A 13,962-nucleotide genomic window follows, 5' to 3' on the forward strand; every position below is an offset into this window, starting at 1 on the left:
CTGCAGCTGCAGCATCCAGACTCCCTGCAGGATCGTTCTACTGCTGCAGCTGCAGCATCCAGACTTCCTGCAGGATCATTCTAACCACTTCCTTCTGTCTCCACCTTCCTCCCTGTGGAACCCTGCTTCCAGGTCATTGGCTCACATTTCCACAGCACGGTTGCCTGAAACTCTTGCCTGCTTAGATGTGAATCTGCTCTGTGAGCTGAGTGAGACTTCCCTCTTTCCAAATCCAGGTCACCATGGCCTCTCCTACCTTGCCTGACTGTCTTGCCTGCTGGTGACCAACTGGCAACTTTAGAGGCGACCTTAGAATGTCCACTCTAAGTTATCACACTGGAAGCTCAAGAAGTTAAAGGGGAGCGACCTTCAGATTGAGAAGGAGGGTTCAGTGGTAAAGGGCTTGTCAGCATGTGGACTTGGGTTTGATCCCCATTGTGTTAGTTTATAACCCCAGCCCTGGGGAAGCGGAAATAGGACAATCCCTGGGCTCGCCAGCCAGGCTGATCAGCAGACTCCAGATCAACGAGAGACCCTGTCCTGTCTCGAGACTCCGCAGGTTTCCCTTGCCTCTCCCCACATGCATGAGCAAGCACACCCACAGAAGGTGTATCTGCACAAACATACACAGACACAAGGGTACACATGTACCTTCATGCACACACACACTCACAAAAGAGGAGCAAAATGGAAGGAAAACAGAAGCAAGCCACAGAGTATGATGAACAAAGAAGGAAGTCTGTCCATAACTCATTAGAGTGAGGGGAGAGTATTCTTTTCAAGAGCAATCTCAAAAACTATTACTGGGCCTGTTTGAATGGGATAGACAGCCACGTGGAGAGAGGAGGCCTGCAGTGTGCTCTCAGCATGGGTCCCTCACTGTGCTTCTCAGGAGTTGGCTGCTGGCAGGCAGGCAAACAGCTTAGCCTACCTGTTCTATTTGGCCTTAGTTCTCTTCCACTATTACTGTGTGTGTCTTCTGCACGCACGCACGCACACACACACACACACACACACACACACACACACCAGGGGGGCAAGGGTATTGTCTGCCTTATCCCCGGTACCCACATTGATATTCGACATAGAACAAGGAATCAACTCTCAACTGTTAGTGTCTGATATGGTGACTTTCCTCAATGCCCCTCTGGAAGAGATGGCAACACTGGGCAACAACTCAACACCCCTTCCAAACCAGTTCAGGCTCACCCGCAGTGACAGAGCCCCTCTAAACAGGCTTACTCAGAAGAGAGCTTTTAGGACACCTTAGTCTTCCAAGCCTTGGCAGTCAGTCTTGATGGAGCTTTCATCAAATTCCAAACTTTTACATTAAAAAAAGTGAGGGACTGGAGAGACAACTCAGCCATCAAGAGTACCAGATGCTGTCTCAGAGGACCAGGGTTTGACTTCCAGCACCCACATGGCAGCTACAACCACCTGTAACTCCAACTCCAGGCACTCTGCTGCCCTCTCTGGCATCATGGGATACCAGACATAAACACAGCAATGTTCAGTCATACATGAAGGCAAAATACCCGCCCGCTCATAGCCCCAGCTCTGCACACAAACACAAGCGGAGAGTGTGCACAGCCGCATGTACCTTTACCTTGGGTCTGGCCGTCTGGTTAACTGGTCTAAGATGAACTCCCCGTTTAATTCTGTCCATCATCTCTTCCACCGCTTGTCTCTTCAGGTCTGTGACTTCCTCCGCTGTGTGAAGAACACAGATAGAAATCATCTGAGGTTATAAGAAACTGCGAATTCCTCCTTCTGGTAACTTGGAGACACTGTGCTGTGTAATTAATAGAAATCAGTTTTCCAGACGGTGGCAGAATACCAATAATTCCCCAAGGATAACAGCTACTCTGTGGATACTAAGTAATGTATTTTTTAAATAAGAAAAATTTCTTATCAGAGCGTTTAGAATTATAACTATCCAAGTCAAGTTTGTAGCACGGAAATCCATATCTTCTCACTTATGAGAAACAAAGCAGATTTGGTTCATTCACTAACACAAGAACGAATCTTGGAGACACGGATATCTCCAGGTCTCCTCCTCCCTGCCCGGTGTGTGTGTGTGTGTGTGTGTGTGTGTGTGTGTGTGTGTGTGTGTGTGTGTCTGGGGCATGTGCACATGTCTGAGTGCCTCTGTGCACACATACAAAGACCATAGGCGCACACATTTGGTGTCATGCTCTATCACTATTCATGGTACTCATTCCAGACACGGTCTTTCACTAAACCCAGGGCTAGACTGGCGGCCAGTGAGTCCCAGCAGCTTTTCTGTCTCCCCTTCCTGGTGCTGGTATTACAGGAACTTGTGTAGTCAAACCCTGTTCCTTAAGTGGGTGCTAGGGATCTGAACGCAGGCTCCACACCAAATGTTCTTACCCACTGAGCTATCTTTCCAATCTCCTCCAGGTTTTGCAGAAATGTAACCTTTACCTAATCATTCATTTTTGCCACAAAGATGGTTTTTTATAAGTTATATCATCCTGTATGTCAAAGAAGGTGAACAAAACCTGTCTAAAGGCGTAGATCAAAGAGACATTCTCTCTCTCTCTCTCTCTCTCTCTCTCTCTTTCTCTCTCTCTCTCTCTCCTCTTAAGATAGGGCTTCTCTGTAGCCCTGGCTATCCTGGAACTCACTCTGTAGACCAGGCTTACCTTGAATTCAGAGATCTACCTGCCCCTGCCTCCGAAAGGGCTGAGATGAAAGGTATGTGCCACCATTGCCTGGCCAAGAGATCTCCTCTTTACGAGAGAGTCAAGGAATGAACAGCAAGTAGACAAACCTATTTTTAATTCCATCTTTTCTTTGGCAATCATGCATAAAGAAAACATTTACACAAATCTTTTTTTAAGCCTTTTAAAACTGCCCGTGGTTTAAAAATAACAAACACGCATCCAGCGATAGCTGAAATGAAGCAATCAAATGTGATTATGAATTTCCGCTATCAGAGTTGGAGCAAAGTATGTATGGGAAATTCAAACCTCCTACTGTCCAACTGTGTGTGTGTGTGTGTGTGTGTGCGCATGTATGTGTGTGTTGTACACACGTGGAGGCCAGACTAGGAGGCCAGGTGTCTTCTTTTGGTTCTCTGCCTTTCTGGCTTAGAAAGGGTCTCTCACTGAACTTGCTGCTTGTCACCTGGTTAGTTCAGCCAGTCAGGAGGCTCTTGGAATCTGCCTGACTCTGTCTCCAAAATGTTAGGGCTATAGGCATGCAAAAGTTTTTGCTGTTTTTCTGGATTTGAACTCAGTTCCTCAGGCTTGTAGAGTAGTGACATTCTTAACTGAGCCACCTCCTTAGCCCCTATTGTTTTATGTTTGCCTGGTTTTGTTGCATATACCACAGTCGGAGGGATACAAATGAGTAAAACTGAGATCTGTTGACCATTTTCTCATGGAATTGCACGACCGAGGCACGGAATCATTTGGAGCATTCGTCACCATTAACGTGCTTCTACACCGATATCATTTCTGGTGGACTCGCTTCAGCTGATACATCCAAGTAGGTTCCATAAAGACCTAATCTGCATGGCGAACACTCAAGTCTCTCGTGAGACTTGACTTCTGAATCTGGGCTGTAGATAGATGTTATACCTGTACTTTTGAGTAGAGACACCTAGCCCCTCAAAGGCTGCCTTCTAGATAACGGAGACCATAGAGTATCCCAAATTGATGAGTGCTAGTTTCAGGCCTAACTCATGGCTTCCTGTCTGAGGAGACTTCATGTGGCCCCTGGGCAGCCATTCCTCTTCTATGGGAACACCAGAATTTAGAAGTTTCCATTGTCCTCAACTCTGTAGCACCAATGGCTGCATTGCTGTTACATTCACAGTACAATCTGACTTCAAAGAAAATTCTGTCCTCAGAAGCTATTGAAAAGCTAAGAATTAAAATGTCTCCTTGTGGAACATGTTTCAGATCCAAGTGTCCTATCTTTTGACAGATGTCTTAGTTACTTGAAAAGGGGTTTATTTCTGTTCAGCACAGGGGAAGCTCTTCAGGAGTGTGAGCCACTGGTCACACAGCAGTCAGGTAGCAGAGGGTGGATGCTTGCTTTCCCTTTTAGTCAGTCCAGAGCCCCACAGTCGGGACAGGTCCTCTCAGCTCCACTAACCTAACCCAGAAACTTCTTCATGGGAATGCACGGAGGTTTGTCTCCTGGGAGATTGGAGATCTTGCTCCACAGACAATCAGTAGCAATCATCACAAAAGGCAGCATGGGAAACACAATCACAAAAGTTAGAACTCACCAACAAACGAAAAGTGTGGGATGGGATGCTTTGGGGTATCCAACTGTGTGCTCCTAAAACAGCGTTTTGGGGGTAGAGAACTTATTCTCTACAAATATCTACAAGGGGCAGACAAGAAACTCACCCCCAGTCATTCCATTTATGTACAAACATCTACTGTCCACACAGTGCTTTTCTGAGCCTGCTCAAAAGGAGATAAAAACCAGGTCTGGCACATAAGTGCCTGGCACAGGATGTGACTTAGTCCTGGGAACTCAGAAACCAGCTTCAATGCTCGCCCCATTTTGTTTTGTTTTTCAGGAAGGCTGCCATTTTGAATGAGACTAGGAAGAGCCGCAGGCAAAGGAGCACCGCCTACAGACAGATTAGCACTCTGCAAGGACTGACTGCAACCCAGTTAAATGCACCATACAAAAAGTAATTAAGGCAGACAGATGGAGAATTATGGGCCACCACCATTCAAATCTGCTACAGCATCTACCAGCAGGAATTTAAAGTAGTTCCTTATATTTGCTTGCCAGAATCATAGTGACAATTCAGAGAAGTGCCACTATCTGTATTGTGCACAGATTATAAACTAGGCTTTAATTTCTCAGCCTTTTTTCCCCAAATATAAAGGCTTAATTGGTCTTAAGGAAAAGAAATCACTCTTATCAGATTCCCTACTCAGGCGCAACACAAGGGCAGCGCTAAGCTAGCTGCACAGCTTTCTTCGTCCCACCGACCTGTTTTTGAAATAGCAAAAAGCAATCTATATGAACTTCTGAACTATTAAGCAGTTCTAATAAACTGGCACGAATCACCTACGGAGCGCTCATGGTATGTTTTGTAATTCTTTCTGCAATCACACAGTTGGTAATTGTCTCACAAAAGCATGTAATCAGGGGGACAATGGAAATATGCAGGATGCTGGAGATTAGAGAAAAGGGACTAATGAAGACAACAGGTCTAATGTTATTGAACTGCCACGGGCTAAAAAAAAAAAAATCAAAGGTTCTTTGAGTTAGCGCTTCAAGGTCAGTCTTGGATCAGAAAGCTACACATAATTAATTGGGGCTTAAATTTTAAGACCCACTTGGAAAACAACTTAGATCTTAGAAGAAGAGAGAGACCCAGAGACAAAACTGTCACCTCAGTACCCAATCAAATCTCTGCTTATTACCAAGAAGAAGTGGAATTTATTTTTACTTCCCTGTTTTGCTATATTTTTTAAGAAGATGTTAAAAATTGTGATGTTAAAAACTACCAAAAGGGAACATTATGTTTGAATAAGTTTAGAACTGACCTACAGGTTATAAAATTAAAGGAATTTTTTGACTACAGTATTGCCTCTCCCCAAAAGGGGTTATGGGGTTGCAGAGATGACTGAGTAGGTAAGAACACTTACTATATAAGCATGAAGACCTGAGTTCAAATTCCTAGAACCCATGTAAAAACTGAGTTTGGTTCCGAGTGCCTATGACCCCAGCACTGTGGTGGACAAAGGAGGACTGAAGGAGCTGGCCCAATGCCAAACTAGTTCCTGGTTTAATAAGAGAATTGTCAACTAAGTACGGAGGGCGGGTAATGGAGCAGACATCTGATGTTCTCCTCTAGCCTCTGCACACACTCAAGCCTGTACATCTGCACCCACGCATGTGCAGGCACCACACACACACACACACACGCACGCACGCACACGCACGCGCGTGTGCACACACACTTCTTGCTCAGAGAGCAGACCGAACTATGTGGAAATGACTTGAACGCCAGAGCCCAGCACAGGCTGAGGAAGAGCCAATAAATCCTTAAAGCGATGGAATTTAAAGTGAATCAGATACCCTAGTTAGCTTTAACCGTCAACTCAATACAACCCAGAGTGGTCTGGAAAGGGAGCCTCAACTGATTACCCAGATCAGATTAGCCTATGGCGGATTGTCTTGATTGTTGATTGACGTGGGAAGGCCCAGTCCACTATGGGTCACACCATTGGGCAGGTGATCCTGTGTATCAAGATTAAGAAAAACCCAGAGACAGAAATTGGGGTTCAGTCTGAAGGGTAGAAAAGCAAAACAGCCATCCACTGGTTCTTACCTCTACCTCAGTCCAAAATGGCGATCCTGCCTCCAGGAACTTCAGAATGAGACTGTGTGAAAGCTGTCTCCTCCTGTTTTATAATCCTCTCTAGTGCTGGGATTAAGGGTGTGCACCATTACCTTCCGGTTTCTATGGCAACTAGTGCGGCTACTAGGATTAAAAGTGTGTGTCAATACTGCCTGGTTTGTAAAACTGATCAGTGTAGCTGTTTTACTCTCTGAACGTCAGGCAATCTTTAATAATTAAAATGCAAATGAAATGTCATTACAATCCTGGGTTGTATAAGAAAGCTAGTTAAACCAGAATTGTGGCATACACCTTTAATCCCAGTGCTTGGGAGTCAGAGGCAGGTTGATCTCTGTGAGTTCCAGGCCAGCCAGAGCTACAGAGATGAGGGTGTAGGGGTCGGGGTATAGGGTACAGGGGGGTATGACTTAAGAATAAACCTGTGAGTCAGCAAGCAGCTTTCCTCTATGAAAAGCTCCTGCTCGAGTTCCTGCCCTGACTCTCCTCAGTGACAGACTACACCCTGTAAACAGAAACAAACCTGTTCCTCCCCCTGTACTGTTTGGCCAGTGTTTTTATGCCACCAACAGAAATCAAACGAGGACTGGCTAATAAACCACGTGTGTGGGTTATAAATATTAATAAGTAAGTGGAGGCAGAGGAGGAGCTGTGGGCACACAGCATGGAGGATGTAGAATTCCAACAGTATCTTGCTGAGGCTCTGGCTACAGGAGCAGGAGAATATGGCCAGAACGAGCCAGAGTCTGCCAGGGAGAAGGCAGGGCTCCGGGGAGTGGGGCGGACTTACGTGCTGAGCAACTGTCTTGGTTCTAGTTTGGGCTCGACATTGTAAGGAGGGCACAGCGGGTCAGGATGTAGCCCAGTTCACAGCTCTTCTCTCATGTCCACTGTCCTCTGAGTCAGTATTTCTGCTCAATGCCTAGGTCCTTCTCCTTCCAGCCCACCTCACATGGTCCTAGACCTGCGTTTCTAGCAACTCTCAAGATGCTGTGCACCCTACCTGCCTAGCTGGATGACTAGGTACCTACTTCCTGCATCCAGTTTTTGTCTAGACAGCTCTCACCCTGTCTGAGACTCCTAGTCTAAGGTACCAGCATTCCTCTGCCTGCCTGCCATGGCCACCCTTCTCTTTTCTTATCTTTGCTCTTCCCAAACTTCATCCAGAGTGACTGTTAGCAAAGATAAATCTCACGGCATCCCTACTTCAAAGTTCTCTGGAAGCATCTGAATCTTTTTTTTTAAAGATTTATTTATTAATTATGTATACAGGGTTCTTCCTTCACATATCCCTGCAGGCCAGAAGAGGGTACCAGATCTCATTACAGATGGTTGTGAGCCACCATGTGGTTGCTGGGAATTGAACTCAGAACCTCTGAGCCATCTCTCCAGCCCAACATCTGAATCTTTAGCACTGCCTTAGAAACCTGTTCCCTGGCTCCTGAGTCAAAGATGCAGAGTGCTTGGATTTATGGTATACAAAGCTCCTTCCCTGCTTCAACCTTTGAACCCACCACTGTGCTATCTGGGCAACTTTTACCCTCAGCACCCTCTCTCTTATGACCCAAATCAACTTGAATGTTGCCTTTTGACGCCAGCAATCTGCCATCATAGTTTCTTAGAAATGTGTTCTTCTTCCCAGTGTTTCCCAAAGACTGTACTAAATGATGTCACATTTACATGGAGAGCTGCTTGTCTATACCATGTCTAAGTTCACAGAAGGTGACTTCAGTGTCTTGTGTGGTCAGCATGTGACACTGTAGTAGTACATACTGAAGGTATTTGATAAGACTCCCTTTGTCACCACTGATAAGGAGTCTTTCTCCAAATCTACTTTGGAGTCACTCTCCCTCCATCATGCCCCAAATGACCTGTTCTCAAACAAAAGCAAATTTTTTTAAAACCTTCTCTTTGTAGTGAGGGACATGGGCACACCAGTCTCCTCTAGACAATGAGCTATAGGAAGGCAGTGCCCGTTAGTGAGTTTCTTCTTGCGGTTCTTTACACTTCTCTTCCAACAGGCTCTTCAGAGTCTTTTGACAAGCTGTCCACATCACTCACTTCCAGGAAACTGGACAGAGAATAAGCTTACCTGTTTCTGGCTGAGTGGCCTTTTCCTTCTTAGCACTGCTGCCACTGGGGTGGGATCGTTTCCGGATCATAGACATGAGAGATCTTTGGGAAGAAGAAAAAGATTCCAAAAAAGTTAGAGGCTGCCTTATGGTCCACCTAATAAAATGAGTATAATGGGTATTTCCTTTCCTTTCTTTTCCTTCCTTCCTTCCTTCCTTCCTTCCTTCCTTCCTTCCTTCCTTCCTTCCTTCCTCCCTTCCTTTTTTTTTCTTTTTCTTTTTGAGACAGGGTTTCTCTGTGTAGCCTTGGCTGTCCTGGAACCAGGCTGGCCTCGAACTCACTCAGAGATCCGCCTACCTCTGCCTCCAGAGTGCTGGGATTAAAGGTGCACACAACTGCAGCCAGGCAAAAATGGTCAGGGATAACCTAACTCTCCTACACTTGCATGATTAGAATTTAAGCAGCTTGCTTTCTGCTTTTCAATATCACCATTTTCATCTGCTTACAGGAAAGAAAAATGTCTTCGTTTCCTGTATAAAACCATCTACCAAGAGAAGGTGGGACTGATGGTCACCACCAATGCACACAGCTTTATAAAAAGAAACGGATGTGGAAAATTTTCATATACATGTGTATAAAATACAGAACGAGTTATCCAAGAAGTACTGGTTACCTATGAAGTGCATTCCAGACACAAGGAAGGATGAAAGAGTTAGGGTGTGTTTGACATGAAATAGGCGTACAGATAGGGAATATGGCCCAGAAGCGGTATCCCCACATAGCTCAATCCCAGCAGAGTATCTGCTTAAGAAACAGGAGTATAGACTACCCGACTATGTACAGTGTGGGCCATGTACCCGGGGACAGAAACAGGAGTATAGACTACCCGACTGTGTACAGTGTGGGCCATGAATCCAGGGACAGAACATGTCTGCAGTGTTGTCTCTCCAGCCTGGGTTTTTAAGAGTTCATAAAAATCTAAATAATGACCAACTGGACCAGATTAAAATTAAAAAAAAAAAAACAAAACGATGAGCCATTAAGATGCATTATGGAGAGTAAAAAGAAAACTTACCAAATAGATTAAATTAATTCTATGAATGAAATCAAACACAGAATACAGCCCGATAAAAATAGATAAAAAAAATCTTGAAAAACCATAAAAGATGATGCTCCAGTTTTCAACCCACAAAGAGGTGCTTGATTTTCTAAATTATTTTTTAAAGTCAGACTTTCTAATTTATACACTTTAATTTTTTAAAATCACATTTTTATCTCTAGTATTATAAGAAATAAAATGCTGTAAGCTTGGTTTTTATTTTTTCATGCTACAAATGAACTTAAGACGATTCAAAGTCCACTTGCCAGTGCATGGCAGGGTCGGGGGATCCTCAGCATGCAGAGGCCTCTCCTCATTTGATACCACACTCTAACGACGTCCTATCTGGGTACACTGAGCATTATTGTACGGAAAGGTGACAAAACAGAGATTTATACTGCTCAGATTACTTATATATTTGCACGTATGAAATAAGAACACACACTCTTTATTGTTCATCACCTAAGTGGATGAGAAAAATGTCAGCTCGCAGTTGAAGATTGAGCTGGAGACGCGGTTTTCAAGGACAATCCGTTACATTGACAGAGGACAAACTATCAAGATAGAACTTAAATGTTGTGGAATAATTTTTTTTTGTACACTGTGAAGATGTGTCACTAGGATTAAAAGCTGAACGACCAATAGTTAGACAGGATTTTTGGGGCACAGAGGACACGGGGAAGAGACACCAAGAGACGGAAAGCAAGCAAGACCTGCAGGAGGAGAGGTAACTGCCACGAGCCACGTGGCAGCATTTAGAGTAATAGAAATGGGTTCATTTAAGTTATAAGAACTAATTAGGAACTAGCCTAAGTTATTGGCTGAGCTTTCATAATTAATAAAAGGTCCCAGTGTCATTTGTTGAGGAATTGATGGGACCAACGAAGAAGTCCGACTACACATTCTACAGAGAAATACAGAAAATGGGAGCCACTCAACAGGTGAGATGGCTCAACCATGACATACGGGACCATACATTCAGACTTTCAATGCCCACCCTACCACTGATTAGCTTGGTAGGCTGAGAGGCATGTTTCCCTCCCAGACGTTGACCTCATCCAATCACCGAAAGCCTCCTCCCTTCAACAAAGATTGGCAGCTCGTACCACTAATTAGAAAGAATCTCTTCTGTCTTTTAGGTAGAACACCTTGACTTCCTGGGTCTCAAGGCTGCCTGCCCTCGGAAAAGCATTCCCACAGGTGCTGAGTCTTGGACTCAGCCTTGAATGACACCCAGCAGGTATCCTGGGTACTCAGCTTGCCCACTCACCCTCCAGATCTTGGGACTCTCTCATCACGCAAGTCAGTTCCCTAGAATGAATCTACAGAGTCCGTTCGGTCAACGCAGGTCACATATGACAGTGGCTGTAGTGGCATTTCATTTGTATTTTAATAAGTAAAGCTTGCCTGAAGATCAGCAAAGTAAAACAGCCACACTGGCCAGCCTTACATGTTGCAGGAGGCCGCTTGTTGGTTTCCAGCCATTTAGCCCCAAAATAATCACATAGAAGCTGTATTAATTAAATAACTGCTTGGCTTATTAGCGCTAGCTTCTTATTGGCTAATTTTTATATTTTAATTTAACCCATTTCTAATAATCTGTGTATCACCACGAGGCTGTGGCTTACTGGATAAAGTTCTGGCATCCATCTCTGGAGGGGCTATATGGCTTCTCCCTGACTCCGCCCTTCTTTCTCCCAGCATTCAGTTTAGTTTTCCCCACCTAGCTCTGTTCCCCTGTAGCTCTGCTATAGCCCCAAAGCAGCTCCTTTATTAACCAATGGTATTCTCAGCATACAGAGGGGAATCCCATATCACTTATACTCTAGACAGTGACGACACACACCTTTAATCCCAGTAGCCACACTAGTTTGCCAAAGAAATTGGGCAGTGCACGCCCTTAATCCCAGAACTAGAGAGGATTATAAGATGGGAGGAGACAGCTCTCAGACACAGTCTCATTCTGAGATTCCTGGAGGCAGGATCACTATTTTGGACTAAGGTAGAGGTAAGAGCCAGTGGCTGGCTGCTTTGCTTTTCTGACCTTCAGGATGAACCCCAATATCTGTCTCTGAGATTTTTGTTAATCATGCTACAAGAGGTCTCGGAGAGTATGCTGCCTGTTATGTTGACAGCCATCTTTGATTGCTTAAGTCAGCACTATGGTGTCTGCATAATGAGATAGCCCACTTACTAGAAGAATCCCCATGCCTAGGCATGCACGGCAATGCTCATTTGCATCTCTGTCTACATACATATCCCATGGGCTCTGCCATGCTGGAGGACTCATTCCTTTCCCCATGAGACTTGCTTGTCCAAGACCCACCCTACTTCCTCTTTTCATTACAGCGTAACCCAGCCATCCTTCCTTCCTCTATTGCTTCTCTGTCCTCTAGGTCAAAGGAATGGGAGGAGATGAAGAGAAGCCATAAAGCCACTGAGGAAGCATGGTGCTGAGACCTTCCCTATGCATACCATGTTCTTTTCTATCCATGATCTATATTAGTATAAAAACAATGGCTTGAGAACAAAGTTGGAACCATCAGTGGGTTTAGTACCCATGAAAGCTCAATACATATGCAAATATATCGTTGACAAGAAAGTATTTTTCACCAAATTATTTTTTCTGAAAAGTTATATCCCATACTATTTAAATCTATCTTAAAAGTTATTTGTATTATTCAGTGAAAATTTTCTTTTAAGAGTCTTATAAAGAGTCAGTAGTTGAGGCATATTGATTCTTATATTCATTTCTCAGTATAACTGCAAAGAGTTCTTTGGAGGAAATTCTATTTAGATTATACTTTAAATTCTAGGGGCTCTCAGCATTTCTAAGGCTAAAAATCAAAGGCCGACAGCAAGACTGTAATTGCTTTTAAATAGTTCTCCCTTCTCATAGGAGTGACCTTTCTTATCAGCTCAGAATTCTAGACCTGAGAGAAAAGATCAAAGTGACGCATTTCCCATTTTAAATGTCACCTTTGGAATATCTCCTACAGACTTAGCTACCCAGGAGAGAGCAAATTTAAAATACTTGAAATTCTTTCAATTGACTCTTGGACTCGGATCACCTGTAAAGATTATTTAACCTCAGCTACTTCAATAGCTTAAAGTAGATTATGTCATACCCAGCTCGGCAAGGCAAAGTAATGAGACGCGTTTTCAAAAGCCAAGTCCCATTTCCATAGTCGTGTGGGAGGAACATGCTACACAACCTATTCAGCTGGATCAGCTAAGGTGCAAGGAGGGAATAAAGAGCTTCTCTGTGTGAAAGGATTAAACAAATCGCATGAGTTAATGAAAGCTAAAACATCCAGCAAAGGTTTAAATGCCATTTGTTCAAGAATAAATTATTCAAAGGCAGCTAACGAACATCATGAGGAGGTAGGCAGTCACCAAAATAAGTAGCCTGACTTATCTAATTCTGGATGGTGGTGGATAGACTCACAGAGGCCAAGTCTCTCTAGAATGTATGTCAGAGAGAAGCAAAGATGACGAGCAAGCCAGGCCTAAGGAAAAGAGGATTTCTGCTTGCATATAGGATTCCTTCCCCAAGACCTTAAACAGTAACTTTTCTTCTGGAAGGTTCTACTCTCAGAATTACAAAAGACTTAACTATAAGGATCAGGATAAAAGATATTTAGTACTTTTAGATTAATTACTAGCTTATAACAATTAGTAGGTTTAAGTTTTAATTTAGAACTTTTAAAAAATAAATAAGCTAGAATCTCCAAATTCAAATTAGCGAGTGGAAAAGAGTAAGACACTTTGGAGATTCTCAAGTTTCCTTGGTCTCATAGGTGAAGGAAATCCTAGTGTTAGGCAAGGCATTTTAAAATGAGAAGTATCTAAGATAAAAGATAAATGTCTAGTTCTTTGAGTTTGAAACATTGCCAAGGAATCCAGGTTCTCCAAGGACACATCGGCTGTGAGAATTTCCTTGAAAGATGACTTAAAACCAAGGATATACAAGAATCAGGAAAAACAATGGTCTCTAGGAAATGGTCTTTGCTGCTCTTTACTGTCCCTCTGAGGATGTATCTCAGTTGGTGGAACAGTTCCCAGCATGCGTGCGTGAAGCCAGGGTTTGACTCCCTGCACTGCAGAAGCTGGGCCTGATGGCATGTCTATGATCCCATCACTAGGGAGGTGGATGTCAGAGGACCAGATTCAGGGTCATCCTCAGCTACAGAGTGAGCTCAAGGCTAGTTTGGGGTACGTGAGACTCTGTCTCAGAAAATAAAGGAAAAAAGAAAAGAAAAGAACATGGGATCTACTCACTCATAATTGGTTTCTAGCCATAAATAAGGGTCACGGAGTCTACAATTGGCGAACCTAAAGAAGCTAAGTAAGAAGGTGAACCCAAAGAAAAACATATAGTTATCCTTTTGGCTATGGTAAGTAGACAAAGTTGCCGGGGGGAGAATTG

At 43.9% G+C, this 13,962-nt stretch overlaps 1 protein-coding gene across 2 annotated transcripts in view; it reads right to left on the reverse strand.

The window, feature by feature from the left end:
• Shtn1 (shootin 1) overlaps nt 1–13,962 on the reverse strand; it is a 105,406-nt gene that overhangs the window by 28,736 nt on the left and 62,708 nt on the right. For both annotated transcript variants that reach the window (XR_003377318.1, XM_026781718.1), the window contains exons 12-13: nt 8,454–8,536; nt 1,607–1,710 (exon numbers count right to left, since the gene is read on the reverse strand). Coding sequence is in view for 1 of the 2 variants with exons in the window: in XM_026781718.1 (XP_026637519.1) it covers nt 1,607–1,710; nt 8,454–8,536 (187 nt within the window). In the remaining variant the exon portion in view is untranslated. The remainder of the gene's footprint in view (nt 1–1,606; nt 1,711–8,453; nt 8,537–13,962) is intronic.

Source organism: Microtus ochrogaster, chromosome 8, assembly GCF_000317375.1.
Source record: "Microtus ochrogaster isolate Prairie Vole_2 chromosome 8, MicOch1.0, whole genome shotgun sequence".
In the NCBI taxonomy this organism is placed as follows: domain Eukaryota; kingdom Metazoa; phylum Chordata; class Mammalia; order Rodentia; family Cricetidae; genus Microtus; species Microtus ochrogaster.